This window comes from Ranitomeya variabilis, chromosome 7 (assembly GCF_051348905.1).
Source record: "Ranitomeya variabilis isolate aRanVar5 chromosome 7, aRanVar5.hap1, whole genome shotgun sequence".
Taxonomy (NCBI): domain Eukaryota; kingdom Metazoa; phylum Chordata; class Amphibia; order Anura; family Dendrobatidae; genus Ranitomeya; species Ranitomeya variabilis.
Genome location: NC_135238.1, coordinates 191,033,696 through 191,054,684, shown reverse-complemented (window position 1 = coordinate 191,054,684; position 20,989 = coordinate 191,033,696). Strand labels below are relative to the sequence as shown.

At 45.4% G+C, this 20,989-nt stretch overlaps 1 protein-coding gene across 1 annotated transcript; it reads right to left on the bottom strand.

The window, feature by feature from the left end:
* Positions 1-353: 353 nt before the first annotated feature.
* On the bottom strand, positions 354-19,540 carry DUSP19 (dual specificity phosphatase 19). Its single transcript, XM_077272576.1, has 4 exons — positions 19,201-19,540; positions 15,638-15,684; positions 14,146-14,298; positions 354-677 (listed from the first exon to the last, which is right to left on the bottom strand). Exons 1-4 carry the CDS (start codon positions 19,424-19,426, stop codon positions 453-455), a joined length of 651 nt encoding a protein of 216 aa, XP_077128691.1. The 5' UTR covers positions 19,427-19,540; the 3' UTR covers positions 354-452.
* Between the last annotated feature and the right edge of the window lie 1,449 nt (positions 19,541-20,989).

The window sequence follows — 20,989 nt, the reverse complement described above, 5'->3', positions numbered from 1 at the left end:
GGGCACAGCTAGCATGTGGGCACACCAAATTTACACTGTTGTACAAGTTGTCCACTGACTACTTTACATTGTATCAAAGTGTCCCATGAACAGATATAATGAAATATTTACAAAAATGTGAGGGTGTACTCACTTTTGTGAGATAATGTATGTACACAGCCAATAATGATGCCAAATTTAATTTTTAAAATCACAATTAGACATTGCATTTGTGTGTGGATTTTTTGGTTTAGTGTGGGGGTGAGGAGGTAAAAGGCCATTGCAGGTCCTGCTTCTGCTTTAGCATCACTTTTGGGAAAACTGTATATGTTTGTGTGAGTCACTTATTTTGGGTAAAGAAAAACCATGATCTCTGGTTTTCCAAAAACCTGTAGAACACACGTCTTTATTTAAAAAAAAAAAACAACAACACAACAATTAAGACACAAACACAAAGAGTTAGTTAAAGTCAGTCAATCTGTTTTTTCATGGATAGTATCTGTTAGTTTTTTACAGTAGTCTTGATACTTGTGGAGCTGTTCCATAAATCCGGGATTTGGACACACCGCTGGTCTTGCATTTTTTACAACTGAAAATGCTCTGGCAAAATTAAGCTTCTCCGTGTACATCAAATAACCAATGACTATTGCTGGTGCGCGGGACACTCCTGCATTACAGTGGACTAGCACCACTCCATTCTGTAAAAAAAAAAAAAGTTGCATGAAAACAATGAATGGTACATGCATGTCCACATCTTCGAGTACAAGGAGCCTGTATCACAAAATGCATGCTGCCTACGATCATATTACAGACACCTGCATGGCTCTGTGTTCTTCTTGATGGTGCCTCCATGAAGCAAGTCCCTCTATAGGGCTCTTTCACATGTCAGTGTGTCTGGTACATGTGGTGACAGTTTTCACACGTAGCACAGAAGAAGAAGCAGAAAGTTCAGTAGGCAAGGCCACAGTAGAAGAACAAAGTCCAGCAGATGGGACTAAAGGCCCCGTCTCACATAGCGAGATCGCTAGCGAGATCGCTGCTGAGTCACTAGTTTTGTGACGCAACAGCGACCTCCATAGTGATCTCGCTATGTGTGACACGTACCAGCGATCAGGCCCCTGCTGCGAGATCGCTGGTCGTGTCGGAATGGCCTGGACCTTTTTTTGGTCGTTGAGGTCCCGCTGACATCGCTGAATCGGTGTGTGTGACACCGATCCAGCGATGTCTTCACTGGTAACCAGGGTAAACATTGGGTTACTAAGCACAGGGCCGCGCTTAGTAACCTGATGTTTACCCTGGTTACCAGCGTAAATGTAAAAAAAAAACCAAACAATACATACTCGCCTTCTGATGTCCGTCAGGTCCCTTGCCGTCTGCTTCCTGCTCTCACTGACTGCCGGCCGTACAGTGAGAAGTGAGAGCACAGCAGTGACGTCACCGCTGCGCTCTGCTCTCACTGTACGGCCGGATCTCAGTCAGAGCAGGAAGCAGACGGCAAGGGACCTGGACACCGAAAGGCGAGTATGTACTGTTTGTTTTTTTTGGTAACCAGGGTAAACATCGGGTTACTAAGCGCGGCCCTGCGCTTAGTAACCCGATGTTTACGCTGGTTACCCGGGTGCTGCAGGGGGACTTCGGCATCATTGAAGACAGTTTCAACGATGCCGAAGTCGTTCCCCTGATCGTTGGTCGCTGGAGAGAGCTGTCTGTGTGACAGCTCCCCAGCGACCACACAACGACTTACCAACGATCACGGCCAGGTCGTATCGCTGGTCGTGATCGTTGGTAAATCGCTTAGTGAGACGGGGCCTTTAGGGCAGTCTCACACGTCCAGATAATTCCGGTACCGGAAACAATCGGTACCAGAATTATCCGTGTCCCCCTACGTTTCTGGTGTACATCAGTGTGGCACGCGTGCGGCACACGTGTGCCGCCCGTGTGCCCGCTGGGTACCACACGCACCGTGCTGGGTACCACACGTACCAGCATCTGGTGCTGAATCCGCGATTCATATCTCCCCTGCAGCAGCGTTTGCTGCATAGAAGATATGAATAATAGTGTTTAAAAGAAAGATCTATCTGTCCCCCGCCCTCCCACCCCCTGTGCGCCCCCCCCACCCCGTGTGCCCCCCCGCTGTTCTGAAAATACTCACCCGCCTCCCTCGCAGTGTCCTGTCCTGGCCGCACCTTCTACTGTATGCGGTCACGTGGGGCCGCTCATTTACAGTCATGAATAGGCGGCTCCACCCCTATGAGTGTTTAAAAGAAAGATAGATCTTTCTTTTAAACACTATTATTCATATCTTCTATGCAGTAAACGCTGCTGCAGGGAAGATATGAATCGCGGCTTCAGCACCATGTGGGGGGGGGCAGCGCTTACTGTAGCGCTGTCTCCTGCACAGAACAGGGACTGCACACGGAGAACTTCCGTGTGCGGTACGTGTTTTACATGGACCCATTGACTTTAATGGGTCCGTGTAATACGTGCGCTCCCACGAACACTGACATGTCTCCGTGTTTGGCACACGGAGACACGGTCCGCAAAAAATCAATGACATCTGAACAGATGCATTGTTTTTAATGGGTCTACGTGTGTCAGTGTCTCCGGTACGTGAGGAAACTGTCACCTCACGTACTGGAGACACTGACGTGTGAAACCGGCCTTATACAGGTAGACCAATTCAAATGAATGAGTACATGTCATTGTGTTTCCACGGACCGTGTGTGAGCGCAGCACCATTGACCAGCAGTGAGATCATTGAGGTTCCCAGCCAGGCTGAACTGCGGTGACCTCAGGACCGTGGGAAAATGCCAATGATGAGGTCACCGCAGTTCAAGCTCAGTGTCTTCACAGCAGATCACCCTGAGAATCACTGACATTTTTTTGCAATTCACTCCATGCAGGCGGCCAGAACCGTACAGGAGACAGTAAGCATTAGTTCTTTTTTTTCTACACCTTACATTTAATTGTGTTCTGGAGTCTCGTCAGGCTCGTCACCCCATTGTGCACCCGTGTATGTATGGAATGGGCTCAGGTGCTGTGCCCTCTCCATACTTGGCAGAGGTTGGCTGTAATACATAGCTGGCATCTGCATGTAACAGAAGTGATCTGCACAAGCCGCCATCACTGTTTAACTATGTAAATGCCACTGTTAATCTCTGACAGCACCATTTAAATAGCGCAAATCAGTTTGGTATTTGGATCCATATACAGACCATGAAACACAGCTATTTAAACCCGGCCTATACATGACTAGGCCCCATATGTTAACTATGCTAATTGTATACAGTGATTGAACGATGGTTGGATGAGTGAAAGGCCATGTAAGTCTTGGAATGAACTACCAGTACTAGTTATGATTAGGGAGCCACTGTAGTTCTTTTTTGGACTACTGACAAATTTCTAGTTCCCTGCACGTGACTGTGGAGTTGGCACCATTGGAGAGGTTTTTTTTTTTTGGGGGGGCAGGGGGGCACAAAATACTAATCAAATCTTCACTTTTTAGGCTATGTGCACACATCCGGAATTGCCGCGGAAATTTCCACGGCAATTCCGCAACTCCTGCCGCGGGTAAAACGCATGCGGAATGGGCATGCGTTTTCCCGCTAAACACTAGCGTTTTACAAGCGCAATTAGCTTGCAGAATGCTAGCGTTTTACAAGCGATCTGTAGCATCCCTTGGAAAACTGATTGACAGGTTGGTCACACTTATCAAATATAGTGTTTGACAAGTGTGACCAACTTTTTACTATTGATGCAGCCTATGCAGCATCAATAGTAAAAGATCTAATGTTAAAATAAAAAATCTTGATATTCTCACCTTCCGACGGCCCCCGCAGCCTTCCCGCTCCTCGCGATGCTCCCGTTCCCAGTAATGCCTCGTGGCAATGACCCCAGATGAAGTAGCATCATGCGAGACCGCTACATCATCACAGGTCATTGCCACGAGGTATTACTGGGAACTGGAGCATTGCAAGGAGCGGGAAGGCTGCCGGGGCCGCCGGAAGGTGAGAATATCACGATTTTTAATTTTAATTCTTCTTTTTTTACAAGTATATGGTGCCCAGTCCCTGGAGGAGAGTCTCCTCTCCTCCACCCTGGGTACCAACCGCACATGATCCGCTTACTTCCCGCATGTTGGGCATAGCCACATGCGGAAAGTAGGTGGATCAATGCATTCCTATGTGTGCGGAATCCCCGCGATTCTGCACAAAGAATGAACATGCTGCGTTTTTTTCTGGAATGCGATTCTGCTGTGGAAAAAACGCAACATGTGCACAAAAAGTGCAGATTGCATTCTAGTAATAGGATACTTAATGTATGCGGGTTTTTTTTCGCTTTTATCGACGTTTTTATAGCGGCAAACCGCGGAAAAACACAAAAAATCCTGAACGTGTGCACACAGCCTAAAAGTTTTTTTCAAAATTGTGCATTGACGACTAATGCAATTCCTAAAACCACACACACACACACACCAAGGATTAGAGGAATTCTCAGCAGTTGGACACCTGCCGATTACACATTTAATGCATATTCGTTTGGAATTTGAAAATGATAAGTAATTTAGTTATTAAAGTCATGTTTGTGGGGATCTTAAGGCAATAGTGTTTCATGCATTATGTAACGAATTCATGAGTTAATTGTATAACAGCTTTTGTAATTGGAAAGTTCCCTTTCACAACGTACTGAGTGATAGAATCACTGAAGGCTTTTCGGTGTGTCCACACATGTATACAAAACGGAAAACTTCTACGTGTCAGCGGTGGTATGTAACCTGAGTGAGGTCATTATGCAAAGTGGGATTCAGATGTCCTGTAAAGTATTCTTCACAGGGGAAGAGAACACCGCACATAACAAAGAGCAGTGCAATCTAATCTCCCAAGATGGTAATCTATGATAAAGAATCCACATTAGATCTGATGAGAAGTTAATCCAATAAAAAGCCGGGAACCCGTAATGTTTGGTAATGAATACCTGGAATTACTCAGAGGTCTTTGGAGGGTTAGAAGCTGAGAAGAAAGAATACACAAGTGTCAGCCATACTCCCAACCTCTAGTCCCTTGAGGATCATAACAGTAAATTAATACATTGATATTCCACTCATTATATGGCACCAACATATGCCACATGATTGTAGTCACTCATGAACAAATGGTGGGGACAAAAGACCACATGCCACTCGTACATAAACTATACAAGTTTTGGAGTCGGGAAAGACTACAAAGCCCTCAAAACAGACCAGCTCCATTTCTTTATGGCTTCCTCCAACCCCCTTTCAGCAGGGATGTCTTGACAGACTAGTGAAAGAGACTGAGCTGTTGTGAACTCTATTTTTAGGCTCCCTCTAGTGGTCACAAGCGGTACTGTGTAGTGTTGTCTTTCTGCAGGTTGGCTGCATCAGCTGGTTCGTTATCCTTGGTTGGTTTCCTATTTAGCTCACCTGGATACTCAGTTCCTTGCCTGCTATCAATGTATTCAGTGCTCTTCAGATTCCTTGTGACTACCTTGCTCCCAGTCTCTCCAAGACAAGCTAAGTTTTTGTTTGTTCATTTTTTGATTATCAGCATTCATCATGTTTCTTGTCCAGCTTGCTAAAATGTGATCTCCTCGCTTGCTGGTTGCTCTAGGGGACTGAGTTTCTCCCCCCACACCGTTAGTTGGTGCGGGGGTTCTTGAAATCTCAGTGTGGATATTTTGTAAGGGTTTTTTACTGACCGCACAGACCCCTTTTCTATTTTCTGCTATCTAGTATTAGTGGGCCTCATTTGCTGAATCTGTTTTCTCCCCTGTGTATGTGCCTTCCTCTTACCTCACCGTTATTACATGTTGGGGGCTTCTATATCTTTGGGGATTATTTCTCTGGAGGCAAGAGAGGTCTTTCTTTCTCTCTAGGGGTAGTTAGTTCCTCAGGCTGGCTCGAGACGTCTAGGATTTTTTAGGCACGTTCACCGGCTACCTCTAGTGTGTTTGGATAAGTTCAGTTTTGCGGTCAGTCCAGTTTACCACCTCCCTAGAGCTTGTCCTATGTTTGTTACTTAGCTGGAGTAATTTGTGATCCTCAACCACTAAGGATCATAACAGTATAGCAGGCCAAAAAGTGTTTAATGCATCGCAGAAGTGGGATAAAAAGAAGACCTGAGTACATTTTATTTATTTTTTTCCTCCCGCTTTTCCTTTGCTGCAGTCTGTTTAGCTTCTTTCATCCCCTTGAACTCTGGGTGGTTTTGAGCTCAGCTGCAGATATGAATATTCAGACTCTGACTTCTAGTGTGGATCATCTTACTGCACGGGTGCAAAGTATTCAGGATTTTGTTATTCATAGCCCTATGTCAGAACCAAAGATACCCATTCCTGAGTTGTTTTCTGGAGATAGAAATAACTTACAATTATTCTTAAAATTCATAAACCTAGATCTATCTCTGAGACCTCATTCCTCTGGTGATTCCGCTCAGCAAGTTAAAATTGTTATCTCCTTGTTGCGTGGCGACCCTCAAGATTGGGCCTTCTCTCTGGCGCCAGGAGATCCTGCATTGCTTAATGTAGATGCATTTTTTCTGGCTCTTGGACTGCTTTATGAGGAGCCTAATCTTGAGAATCAGGCAGAAAAAGCGTTGCTGGCTATCTCTCAAGGTCAGGATGAAGCAGAGGTGTATTGTCAAAAATTTCGGAAATGGTCGGTGCTTACTCAATGGAATGAGTGTGCCCTGGCTGCAAATTTCAGAGAAGGTCTTTCTGAAGCCATTAAGAATGTTATGGTGGGGTTTCCCACCCCTACAAGTCTGAGTGATTCTATGGCTTTAGCCATTCAGGTTGATCGGCGTTTGCGGGAGCGCAAATCTGCTCATCCTTTGACGGTATTTTCTGAACAGAGACCTGAGTCTATGCAATGTGACCGAACTCTGACCAGAATTGAGCGACAAAGTCATAGACGTCAAAATGGGTTGTGCTTTACTGTGGTGATTCTACTCATGTTATCTCAGCATGCTCTAAACGCTTAAAGAAAATCGCTAAACCTGTCACCATTGGTACTATACAGCCTAAATTTATTTTGTCTGTTACTTTGATTTGTTCTTTGTCGTCTTACCCGGTTATGGCTTTTGTGGATTCGGGTGCTGCCCTGTATCTGATGGATTTGTCGTTTGCCAGGCGCTGTGGTTTTGTCCTGGAGCCTTTGGAATTTCCTATTCCTCTGAGGGGAATTGATGCTACGCCATTGGCTGAGAATAAGCCTCAGTATTGGACGCAAATGACCATGTGCATGACTCCCGTACATCAGGAGGTGATTCGCTTTCTAGTTTTGCATAATTTGCATGATGTTGTCGTTTTGGGTCTGCCATGGCTGCAGGCTCATAATCCAGTTTTAGATTGGAAAGCTATGTCTGTGTCAAGTTGGGGTTGTCAGGGAATTCATGGCGATACTCCGTTGGTGTCTATTGCTTCTTCCACTCCTTCTGAGGTCCCTGAGTTTTTGTCTGACTACCAGGATGTATTTGATGAGCCCAGGTCCAGTGCCCTGCCCCCTCATAGGGATTGTGACTGTGCTATAAATTTAATTCCTGGTAGTAAATTCCCTAAGGGACGACTTTTTAATTTGTCTATACCAGAGCATGCCGCGATGCGGAGTTATATAAAGGAGTCTTTGGAGAAGGGACATATTCGCCCATCCTCTTCCCCTCTTGGTGCAGGATTCTTTTTTGTGGCCAAGAAGGATGGTTCTCTGAGACCTTGTATAGATTACCGTCTTCTGAATAAAATCACAGTCAAATTTCAGTATCCTCTGCCATTATTGTCTGATTTGTTTGCTCGGATTAAGGGTGCCAGTTGGTTCACCAAGATAGATCTCCGTGGTGCGTATAACCTTGTGCGCATTAAGCAGGGAGATGAATGGAAAACAGCATTTAATACGCCCGAAGGCCATTTTGAGTACTTGGTGATGCCTTTTGGACTCTCTAATGCTCCTTCTGTGTTTCAGTCCTTCATGCATGACATCTTCCGAGAATATCTGGATAAATTTATGATTGTTTATCTGGATGACATTTTGGTCTTTTCTGATGATTGGGAGTCCCATGTGAAGCAGGTCAGGATGGTGTTTCAGGTCCTGCGTGCTAATGCTTTATTTGTGAAGGGCTCAAAATGCCTCTTCGGAGTACAGAAGGTCTCCTTTTTGGGTTTTATTTTTTCCCCTTCTACTGTGGAGATGGACCCAGTCAAGGTCCAGGCTATTCATGACTGGACTCAGCCCACGTCTGTTAAGAGTCTTCAGAAGTTCTTGGGTTTTGCTAATTTTTACCGTCGTTTCATCGCTAATTTTTCTAGCGTGGTTAAACCTTTGACGGATTTGACCAAGAAGGGTTCTGATGTGACTAATTGGTCTCCTGCGGCAGTGGAGGCCTTTCGGGAGCTGAAGCACCGGTTTTCTTCAGCTCCAGTCTTACGTCAGCCAGATGTCTCTCTCCCCTTCCAGGTCGAGGTTGATGTTTCTGAGATTGGAGCAGGGGCTGTTTTGTCGCAGAGAAGCTCTGATGGCTCTGTGATGAAGCCATGTGCTTTCTTTTCAAGAAAATTTTCGCCTGCCGAGCGGAATTATGATGTTGGTAATCGGGAGTTGTTGGCTATGAAGTGGGCATTTGAGGAGTGGCGACATTGGCTCGAAGGAGCTAAACATCGTGTGGTGGTCTTGACTGATCACAAAAATCTGATTTACCTCGAGTCTGCCAAGTGCCTGAATCCTAGACAGGCTCGTTGGTTGTTGTTTTTCTCCCGTTTCAACTTCGTGGTCTCATACCTGCCTGGTTCGAAGAACGTGAAGGCTGATGCACTTTCTAGGAGTTTTGTGCCTGACTCTCCGGGAGTTTCTGAGCCGGCTGGTATTCTCAGAGAGGGAGTGATTTTGTCTGCCATTTCCCCAGATTTGCGACGAGTGCTGCAGAAATTTCAGGCGGATAGACCTGACCGTTGTCCACCAAAGAGATTGTTTGTCCCGGATAGATGGACCAGCAGAGTTATTTCCGAGGTTCATTCTTCTGTGTTGGCGGGTCATCCTGGGATTTTTGGTACCAGAGATTTGGTGGCTAGGTCCTTCTGGTGGCCTTCCTTGTCGCGGAATGTGCGTTCCTTTGTGCAGTCTTGTGGGATTTGTGCTCGGGCTAAGCCTTGCTGTTCTCGTGCCAGCGGTTTGCTTTTGCCTTTGCCTGTCCCGAAAAGGCCTTGGACGCACATTTCCATGGATTTTATTACGGATCTTCCAGTATCTCAGAAAATGTCTGTCATCTGGGTGGTGTGTGATCGTTTTTCCAAGATGGTCCATTTGGTGCCCTTGCCTAAGTTGCCTTCCTCCTCCGATTTGGTTCCTCTATTTTTTCAGAATGTGGTTCGCTTGCACGGCATTCCTGAAAATATTGTGTCTGATAGAGGATCCCAGTTTGTGTCCAGGTTTTGGCGGACTTTTTGTGCTAAGATGGGCATTGATTTGTCTTTTTCGTCGGCCTTCCATCCTCAGACTAATGGCCAAACCGAGCGAACTAATCAGACGTTGGAAACTTATTTGAGATGTTTTGTTTTTGCTGATCAGGATGATTGGGTGACTTTTTTGCCATTGGCCGAGTTTGCCCTTAATAATCGGGCTAGTTCTGCTACTTTGGTTTCGCCTTTTTTTCTGCAATTCTGGTTTCCATCCTCGTGTCAGGTTGAGTCTTCCGACTGTCCTGGGGTAGATTCTGTGGTGGATAGGTTGCAGCAGATTTGGAACCATGTGGTGGACAATTTGAGGTTGTCACAGGAGATGGCTCAGCCCTTTGCCAACCGCCGCCGCGGTGTGGGTCCCCGACTTCGTGTTGGGGATTTGGTATGGCTGTCTTCTCGGTATGTTCCTATGAAGGTCTCCTCTCCTAAATTCAAGCCTCGCTTCATCGGTCCTTATAAGATCTTGGAAATCCTTAACCCGGTGTCTTTTCGTTTGGATCTCCCAGCATCGTTTGCCATTCATAATGTGTTCCATAGATCTTTGTTGCGGAGGTATGTGGTACCTGTGGTTCCTTCTGTTGAGCCTCCTGCTCCGGTGCTGGTCGAGGGTGAATTGGAGTACGTGGTGGAGAAGATTTTGGATTCTCGTATCTCTAGACGGAGGCTTCAGTATTTGGTTAAGTGGAAGGGCTATGGTCAGGAGGATAATTCCTGGGTTGTCGCCTCTGATGTTCATGCGGCCGATTTGGTTCGTGCCTTCCACGCGGCTCATCCTGATCGCCCTGGGGGTCTTGATGAGGGTTCGGTGACCCCTCCTCAAGGGGGGGTACTGTTGTGAACTCTATTTTTAGGCTCCCTCTAGTGGTCACAAGCGGTACTGTGTAGTGTTGTCTTTCTGCAGGTTGGCTGCATCAGCTGGTTCGTTATCCTTGGTTGGTTTCCTATTTAGCTCACCTGGATACTCAGTTCCTTGCCTGCTATCAATGTATTCAGTGCTCTTCAGATTCCTTGTGACTACCTTGCTCCCAGTCTCTCCAAGACAAGCTAAGTTTTTGTTTGTTCATTTTTTGATTATCAGCATTCATCATGTTTCTTGTCCAGCTTGCTAAAATGTGATCTCCTCGCTTGCTGGTTGCTCTAGGGGACTGAGTTTCTCCCCCCACACCGTTAGTTGGTGCGGGGGTTCTTGAAATCTCAGTGTGGATATTTTGTAAGGGTTTTTTACTGACCGCACAGACCCCTTTTCTATTTTCTGTTATCTAGTATTAGTGGGCCTCATTTGCTGAATCTGTTTTCACCCCTGTGTATGTGCCTTCCTCTTACCTCACCGTTATTACATGTTGGGGGCTTCTATATCTTTGGGGATTATTTCTCTGGAGGCAAGAGAGGTCTTTCTTTCTCTCTAGGGGTAGTTAGTTCCTCAGGCTGGCTTGAGACGTCTAGGATTTTTTAGGCACGTTCACCGGCTACCTCTAGTGTGTTTGGATAGGTTCAGTTTTGCGGTCAGTCCAGTTTACCACCTCCCTAGAGCTTGTCCTATGTTTGTTACTTAGCTGGAGTAATTTGTGATCCTCAACCACTAAGGATCATAATACTGAGCCCCTGCGAAGAATAAAAGTGGGGGACACAGATCACTGCTACATGTGGAAGGCACCGGCTGTCTGTCAGGTTAATACGTGAATTAATTTGTATTGATCTAGACCTAGCTGGGGGGGAAGGAACATGAAGTATGTGAGTAGCTCAGGCTACAGGGGCGAAGAACTATGGGGGTCCAGTCACATGTCAACATGTCAGATGATCCATGCTGCCCAAACCACAGGCAGCATTAGTCGCAGGCAGCCTGGCTGCATGACTGCAGAAAAGTATATTTTTCTATAAAACGTTCCAGCATTTCAGAGAAATTATAGTTAGAAGATATGGGGACTACAGCCAGCGATGAGACTAGTCCAGTACCGCCCCCAGCTGGCTCTTTAGAGAGCTGCTCCAGATGATTGACAGGTCTCTCCCTCACGTGTACAGAGGAACAAAATTGTCAATCACCTGCTGCAGCTCTGGTAGGAGCCGGCCAAGGCAGAGTCGGATTAGTCTTGTCTGTGCCTATAGTCTCCTGCTGGATCCTCAGTGATATTTCCCCTGAAATGCTGGAGCACATCAGAGAATACTATATGCAAACATTCAACCCGTGGTTAAAGCAGCATCATTTAGTCTGATGAAAAAGTATAATTTACATAGATTATAATCCTTTAAAATCATTTGCTCCATTTTCTTATGTTGTTGGGTTGAAAAAAGTTTGGGTTCGGATATGTGAAAATTGCAGTAGTTTCTCTCATCCTATAGAATCGGGAAGATTATGTAAATTACACTGTAATCAGAATGTGATCACAGTGTGATCCGATGTTCTCGAATGAGAGTATTGGAGCACACTGAGGAGAAGATGGAGACAAAAAAATGCCCATCTTCTCCATTGTGTGAGGCTGCAGAAATCACACTGCACTCCGATGTCATCCGAGTACAGTCTTGCAGTCTGTCATGCATGGCCCAGTGAAATCCAAATATTGGATCAACTTGGACGAGCTGCGATTTTGTCCTCGGATCAACTCTGTGAAAAAAAAAAAAAAAGACAGACGTGCATGGTTCCGTATTATAAAAAAGAGACGAATAATCAGGTTCAGCCGACATTCATCTAAAGACTATTGCTGCCTTTAGGTCATCGATCAAATTATTCTAAGCCCTAGGGCATATGTATAGCAGGGGCGTAGATAGCAGTTGCATCCAAGCTGTGATGCCCAAAGGAAGTTTAGGACACCATTATTATGAGCTGCACATGCTAGATTAAGGAGACCGGTTACAGACCTAGGAGCTTCAAGATATGTCTCTGTCTAGGCCCAGTGAATGGATCAAACACGTGTACACACTGTATAGAAAACAGCATCACTCACAGCCGATTTGCAGACTTGCTCTATAATACATTTTTGAGGAAAAGCACCGTGGAGGTAGCCCGATGGTAAACAGTTTTACATGCAAGGTGCATTTACTTATAGCCCTTGGGTCATTCTGGGGGTGCTATGGTGCCCAAATGTTCACGATAGCTGTCCTACGAAGTGATGAGTGAACGTGCTGGGATAAGGTGTTATCTGAGCATGCATTATTCGGTGTGCAGCTGCATGTCTCCTGGCTGCATGTGTTGCATCTGTCGAACATCCACGAGAAATGCAGCCGCGGGGACTCAAACGTATTATTTGAGCAAGCTGAAGACACTCGGTTAGCACCTGACAATGCCCAGATAACACCTAATCCCAGCACATTCGCCACTAGTCCTAACATGAAGAGATATGACTTAGGCTACTTTCACACTAGCATCGGGCTCGGCCCGTCGCTGTGCGTCGGGCCGACGTTCCCGACGCTAGCGTTGTATCCGCCGCACAACGGGGGCAGCGGATGCATTTTTCCAGCGCATCCACTGCCCCATTGTGAGGTGGGGGCGGAGTTCCGGCCGCGCATGCGCGGTCGGAAAGAGCGGACCGTCGTGAGCAAAAAGCGTTACATGTAGCGTTTTTTGGTCCCGACGGTCCGCCACTGCACGACGCATCCGTCGCACGACGGGTGCGACGTGTGGCAATCCGTCACAATGCGTCGCTTAATGTTAATCAATGGTGAAAAAACGCATCCTGCAAACACTTTTGCAGGATGCGTTTTTTCGGCAAAACGACGCATTGTGACGGAATGCAGTTAACGCTAGTGTGAAAGTAGCCTTAGGGTACTGTCACACTATACGATTTACCAACGATCACGACCAGCGATACGACCTGGCCGTGATCGTTGGTAAGTGGTTGTGTGGTCGCTGGGGAGCTGTCACACAGTCAGCTCTCCAGCGACCAACGATGCCGAAGTCCCCGGGTAACCAGGGTAAACATCGGGTTACTAAGCGCAGGGCCGCGCTTAGTAACCCGATGTTTACCATGGTTACCAGCGTAAAAGTAAAAAAAAAACAAACAGTACATACTCACATTCCGGTGTCTGTCCCCCGGCGTTCTGCTTCTCTCCACTGTGTCTGTGCCAGCCGGAAAGCACAGCGGTGACGTCTCGCTTTCCGGCCGGCCGGCGCTCACAGTGCAGAGAAGCAGAACGCCGGGGGACAGACACCGGAATGTGAGTATGTACTGTTTTTTTTTTTTTACTTTTACGCTGGTAACCACGGTAAACATCGGGTTACTAAGCGCGGCCCTGCGCTTAGTAACCCGATGTTTACCCTGGTTACAAGCGAACGCATCGCTGGATCGCTGTCACACACAACGATCCAGCGATGACAGCGGGAGATCCAGCGACGAAAGAAAGTTCCAAACGATCTGCTACGACGTACGATTCTCAGCAGGGTCCCTGATCGCTGCTGCGTGTCAGACACAGCGATATCGTATGGATATCGCTGGAACGTCACGGATCGTACCGTCGTAGCGACAAAAGTGCCACTGTGTGACAGTACCCTTAGTCTGGGTTCACATTTATACAATGCTCTTTGTTAAGCACATCCAAAACCCCAATGTAGTGCTCCACTGAGGGCACTGTCTAAATATGAACCCATCCTAAGTAACAAATTCTCTTTACTTTAGAGCAGTCATTCGTGTGATCATGCTTTCCTATCTGTGATAGTAAAAACAGACATCATGTTAAAAAGTACTAGGATATGTTACGTAATAAAATGACTACCTGCAGCCTTGCCTCCTCTATGAAAGCAAAGCATTCCGGGAAATGTGACGATAGGTCCGTCTCTGGCAGATCAAGGATGGAAAGTTTCTTATAGGTGAATTCATCTGGAAAAACATTTTCTACTCCATATGCGACATTCAAGATATGTGTGACCTAGACAGAAAAGACCACATGGAACTAAGCTCTGAAATGAAAGGATAAAGTTGAGCAAAAAGATTCACAGGACCCTTGTTGAGTCACCATGTTGATACCAGTGGACCGGAGCCTTGCAAACCTCCCCTACCTTTCAGCATCCTCGGCACTTCTTCCGATTAGTAGTCTGGCCATAACATTACTGAAGATAGACCACTGACGTGGTCACTGGACCGGGGTCCTACAAACCTTTTTGATGAACTTTAGATACAGACAACTTTATATATGTTAAAAATGTTCCCCCGTTTGGCTTTATTCTGATGGGACAGTTTTGACTACCTTTACCTATCTTTTTCTTACCACTTTGAATCCGATTTATGATAACATCAAAGTTTAACTCAACTTTGATGTGATCTTGGTCATAAATCAAGTCAAAGGAGATCAGAAATACTCAGATAAAAATTATTACCAGCTCTCTGTTAGAACTACCTGGAATCTATGGGACCAGACCAGAAGACTAGCCTTTGTTTCCCACGTTAACCCATTATCTACCAATGTCCTTTTTTTTGGGACGCCTAATCTTTAGCTTCTAGCAACTAAGATTTTATAATTTTTATAATTAGGTCCAATTTGTTGTGTTGTGTTTGTAAAATGAATGTTTTCAAAATAGGAAATCATGTCATTGTCATTTTTAATTGAATACTGTATTGGGATGCCCTTTTCTGAAAAATCCGTACTTGTAAAAATTTTAAGTAATGGGTTAATGAGATTTGGGCCCCTGTGACCATGATGTCACTTCATATTTGTCCATTCTTGGACCACTTCTAGAATGTCCTAACTACTGGATACTGGTAACGCTCTACAAGACCTGCTGTTTTGGAGATGCTCTGACCCAGTTATCCAGCCATCGCAATCTAGCCCTTCTCAGATATATGTTTGCTCATTTTTCCTGCTTATGACACATTGATGTCAACATCTGTGTATGTGTATAAATCTACATGGAAAATCTGTTCCCACTTGTGCTGCAGGCTACATTTATGACAAAATATTGGTATCTGATATCAGTAGCCTTGCCAGTTCCTTATAATAATAAGCCTCCATTTATTTGGGATAATTTTCCCTTTTACTAAACCCAGAAAAACTTTGTTGCAAGGATGAAACATGATTGTCTGGTTGAAGTAAATCTACCTGAATTGTATCCTTCACCATTTAAAAAGTGCAGATTGTCTATCTACAGGACATCCTAAATAATAAATGAGAGCACCAAACGTGTAGCTAGAAGGCTTTAGATGAAGTTTCATTCCCCATGCCCATTACATTTCTTCACCATTCACCTTGCTATCGGGGACATTTATTTTACCTGGTACTTTTTCAGTGTATCATGGTCCTGGGCAACATCTTGCGACCCTGGCAAAATAAGAGTAAAACATCAGTGCATAGGACAGAATAGAATATTTTATACATAATAAGTTACAAGTTATACTACTTCACACCCAACTACAGTCGAGGAAAGAATTTGGGTTGTCACCGAGTTTGCTGCTTTAGCTTTTTTAGTGGAAATTTTCAATAACGCTAAATTGTTTTGAAATTGATCAAAGGAATTAAAATGTCATTGTTTAATTAATCAATCACAAAAAAAAACAAAACACATTTCCAATGAATTTCAGCCATGCTGTGAAGAAGGCTTCACAACGTCCAACAATGTCCAGAGGGTGCCATGACCACCTCCTAAAGAGGATTCAGCTACGGGATTGAACAGGTAGTAGTGCATCTGCATGCACAGTGAGGCGAAGGCTTTTGGATGTGGCCTAGTGTCGAGATGGGCAACAAAGTTCTCTCCAAGGACAACATCAAAGACAGACTACCTGTAATGACACCGACGGTGTCACTGGCGCAGCCTAGGGGGCGCTATCAGGGGGCACGGGAACAAGCGCAGGGAGAGGAGGTACAAGGCACGCAGTGCGCAAGGACCTGAGACTAAGCAGTGAGCGCAGGACCTGAGACTAAGCAGTGAGCGCAGGACCTGGAACAAAGCAGTCATGTGATAATAGGGCGGTGGAGTCAACGTGCGTGCGGCCGGGGAAGGCAGTTGGGAGCGCGGAGAACAGGGCACAGAACATAAACAGACAAAGGAGAGCCGAGGGTCAAAAACCAGATGAGAGCGTAGTACTTAAGGATAAGACAAAGAGTAAACCGAGACAAGCCAAGGGGCCAGAAAACCAGGAAGGACAGGGCAGTACAAAGCAGGATACAGAGGCAAACGTCAGGGGACAAACTGGGTCATACACAGCAAAAGCTCACAAGCACAGAGGCACAACGATTACGGACGAGTAACCACAAACCAAGTATACGGAAGTATCACCGACACCAAACCCAGGAACAAACAACATTAAATAGCCGCCCCAGAACCAAAGAGAGGAGGACTAAAATTAACCCAGACCTGACCAGGATGGAGGCAGAACCATCCTGTCAGAGTCATGACACTAACATTCTGCAGGAAGTACAGAGGACAGGGGGTAAAGTTACTTCCTTTGATGAAGCCAAGATTATTTGGGACATCCGGAAGAATGAATGTCCAGAGAAGAAAAGGTGAGCGCTGCCATGAATCCTCCTGTCATGCCAACAGTAGACAATTCATGTGTGGCGTTGCTTTTCAACCATGGAGGGGTCTCACTTTCAGTTTTGCCTAAGACCACTGCCATGACTATAGAATGGCATCTATCTAAACATCCTCCAAAAGCAACTTCTCCCAACCATCCAAAAGCAATTTGGTGATGAACAAAGCATGATGGAGATCATGTCACAAGGTAAAAGTGACAACTGAGGGGTTTGGCGAAGAAAGCATTGAAATCCATGGCCAGGAAACTTCCTAGATCTCAAGCCCATTGAGAACCTGTGGTCAATCCACAAGCAGCAGGTAGACCAAAAAAAAACAGAAATGAAGAAAGAAAGCCGCTTTCTCTATGATGAAAATACAGACAGAAATTTTGCTAAACATGGTGCTGCTCCTCCCTCTTAAGTGGCGGGTTAGGCTTCTTTCACACTTCCGTTTTTACAATCTGCACAGGATCCGTCAAAATGTTGAAATGACAGATCCTGTGCTGATTGTAAAAAACGGGTGCACTGGGCCTGTTTTTCTGACGGACCAAGTCAAGGATATGTGCACCTGTTGTGTATGCGTCTTTGCAGCGGTTTACCACGGCGAAAACGCATACACAACACAACCCATGTTAAAACTAAAAAACAAAATAAAAAAATTGCAATATTCTCACCTTCCGGCGTCCCACGCAGCGTTACCGATGCTCCCGGCAGCTGGTGTTCCCAGTAATGCCTTGCATTACAATGACCTCTGATGATGTAGCGGTCTCGCGAGACCGCGACGTAATCGGGTCATTTCGCAAAGCATTACTGGGAACGCCAGCTGCCGGGAGCATCGGTAACGCTGCGCAGGATGCCGGAAGGTGAGAATATTTTATTTTATTTTTTATTTTTAACATTGTATCTTTTTACTATTGATGCTGCATAGGCAGCATCAACAGTAAAAAGAGAGAGAGAGAGAGAGAGAGAGAGAGCGAGCAAGAGGGAAATTCTTCCGCGCATGCTCAGTTTGAAAAGACGGCATCTGTCGCTGGATTCCTGCTTTTCACAGTCAGCGATGGATCCTGCGCCCATAGGCTTCCATTATAGCCAACGACGGGCAGCGCAGGATCCGTCGCTGAGCGATTCTCCGACGTGCAGAAAAAACATTCCTCTGTGCATTTTCTCCGCCCAACGGACAGTAATTTTCCGACGGATCCAGTGCACGACGGATGAAACGTGAGGCCATTGGTCACAATCCATCGCTAATACAAGTCTATGAGAAAAAAAAACGCATCCTGCGGGCAAAATCGCAGGATCCGTTTTTTTCACAAAACGACGCATTACGACGGGTGATGAAAGATGGAGGTGTGAAAGAGGCCTTACTGATGAAGTTTGTAGGAAGAACGTTCTCCTGTGCCAACCACTAAAAAAATGACCTCAAGTGCTTGTTCTCCATTTGAAAAGGTTTTGCAGTTTCAGGAAAAAAAAATGTTCCCTGGTTGCCGTTTGTTTTAATTAAAAATGCAACATATAATGAATTTTCTTCACTCACCCTCCCCAGGTCCAGCATTGAGTCACCACAGCTACTCCCGGTGGGTGATTGCTTGCAGTACTGATGACATGCCGACAGCACTATAAACAATACCTGAGCTCACCGGCTCTGACCGAGCTGACATCAAGAGCAGCTCATCTCACTAAATGGCTGCAGAGCTGTCCATGTGATGTCAGCGCTGCAGACGATAACAGACAGCAGGAAACTCAAACAAACTGCAGCCAACAGTTTTCCAAAATTAGAAAGCAGGTCTCGCTCACACCATCGTATTATCGGTCCGAGTGTAATCTAACAAAGCATCCGATCGCACTCGGACCAATGTTATTCTATAGTGCTGTGCACATGTCCGATTTCTTTTCCTTAGACTGAGCCAAAAAAAAACAAAACTGCAGCATGTCCAAGTTTGATCTGATATTTGCACTCGGTCATGCCAGTCAGCGAGTGCATGGAAAACATCGGACTGCACTTGGATGACATCTGAGTGCAGTCTGATTTTCACACACTGACGCAATGGAGAATATGGAAGCATTTTTTCCATCTTCTCCTCATCTGAAAAGAATTGGATCAAACTATGGTCAGATTGTCATTAGCATAATCAACCTGATTCTCTCAGATGAAAGAATTTATGGTCGTGTGACTCCGGCCTTATCCTAATTACTGCAGAAGATTGCGGCACCTCCACTATTAAGAATAGTCAGCCACCTAGAAGTTCTGTGCCCTGTATAACACACAGTAAGGAGAACATATTACAAGTCACAGGGAGATACTAGAAGTGCGGTGCGTCCACTCACCAAGTAAAAGCCACGGCTTGACGAGCCCAATCTGCAGGTCGAGGCGGAGGTCCTGCACATAGCCACAGGCCGGTCCATCCTGCTGATCCGGATCATCCACCACTTGCACTAGAGAACCTTTCCAAGTCTCTATAATTCTCTTCCCGGATAAGGCTGTCACTCTCGTACATTGCTTCTTGAGTCTGTTTTTGGAGAAACCTTTGATTTCATCTCCAAGTGAGTGCATCACATGAAGTCCCCAAGAAGCAGCGGAGGATTAGGGGGTAGCACAGCAGCCCAGTATCCCTGCAGTGTCAGCTTCTGTCTGTGGGCACATTGCTGTTATATATTCTACACCGCCTGCCATTGGGTCTTCTGTCACTAAGTCCCATTGGTTGCTCTGTACAACCCTCAATCCAGAAAAGTGAGACCTGCAGCAAAAAGAGGAACACAATACAGGAGTGCCCCCTGCTGGCAGCTTTGGTGCATCTATAGATGTGCACTTTGCTGCAGAAAGTCATTTGGCCCAGCTCACACTTAGCAGCTTTGTTGCAGCTTTACCTTTTCCATGGTCATTCTCACATGGTTGGAAATTCTCCAATAGTTACAAAGCTGATGGCTGATTATTTTCCCTACTATGAGTAATTATTGAGTAATTGTCGGGATATATTCACAATCACCTGTTAGTCACTGAGTAGCTCATGCTTCTTTTTTGTTTTCATTTTCAATATTTTAAAGGGTCACCGCCCTTTTATTTTCTATTTTATAAATCAATAGTAGCATTGTAATAGATCTTATCAGAGAAGTCGGCTTCTTTCTCCTCCTGGACTGAACTTTCACTCTCAATTTAAGGGTAAAGTCTGTAAAATTTGCATTTAGTGAACATTGATCTTCCCATTACTGATAGGAGATGGCAGTTGGTGCTCACAGAATTCAATGGAGGGAGGAGGAGCTAAAGGCCGACACAGACATTCCACTGCAAGTTCCATAGAAGCTTATGAGCTCCAACTGTCATTATCTAATGGGAAAGTATTCACTGAATACAGAGTTTTACCCGTGAATTGAGAAATTTGATAATGAATGATCAGTCCAGGAGGAGAAAGAAGAGAAGATTATATATACACACACACAGGTGCTTCTCACAAAATTAGAATATCATCAAAAAGTTAATTTATTTCAGTTCTTCAATACAAAAAGTGAAACTCGTATCTTATAGAGTCATTACAGACAGAGTGATCTATTTCAAGTGTTTATTTCTGTTAATGTTGTTGATTATGGCTTACAGCCAATGAAAGCCCAAAAGTCATTATCTCAGTAAATTAGAATACTTGATAACACCAGCTTGAAATATGATTTTGAAATCCAAAATGTTGTTGTACTGAAATGTATGTTCAATAAATGCCCTCAATACTTGGTCGGGGCTCCTTTTGCATCAATTACTGCATCAATGCGGTGTGGCATGGAGGCGATCAGCCTGTGGCTCTGCTGAGGGGTTATGGAAGCCCAGGGTGCTTTGATAGCAGCCTTCAGCCCCAATCAAGCACAGTGATACTGTTGTTTAGAAACCAGGTATTGGTACTTTTGGCAGTGTGGACAGGTGCCAAGTCCTGCTGGAGAATTAAATTACATCTCCAGAAAGCTTTTCGTCAGAGGGAAGCATGAAGTGCTCTAAAATTTCCTGGTAGACGGCTGCACTGACTTTGGTCTTGATAAAACACAGTGGACCTACACAAGCAGATGACATGGCTCCCAAACCATCATTGACTGTGGAAACTTCACACTAGACCTCAGGCAGCTTGGATTGTGGCCT

Excerpts from the sequence above, each read along its gene's own strand:
- DUSP19 (XM_077272576.1), bottom strand. The coding sequence starts at position 19,426 with ATGCACTCACTTGGAGATGAAATCAAAGGTTTCTCCAAAAACAGACTC. Across the intron at positions 15,685-19,200 it reads CAAGCCGTGGCTTTTACTTG|GGTCGCAAGATGTTGCCCAG; the intron begins GTGAGTGGACGC and ends TTATTTTGCCAG. Across the intron at positions 14,299-15,637 it reads ATACACTGAAAAAGTACCAG|GTCACACATATCTTGAATGT; the intron begins GTAAAATAAATG and ends TTTTCTGTCTAG.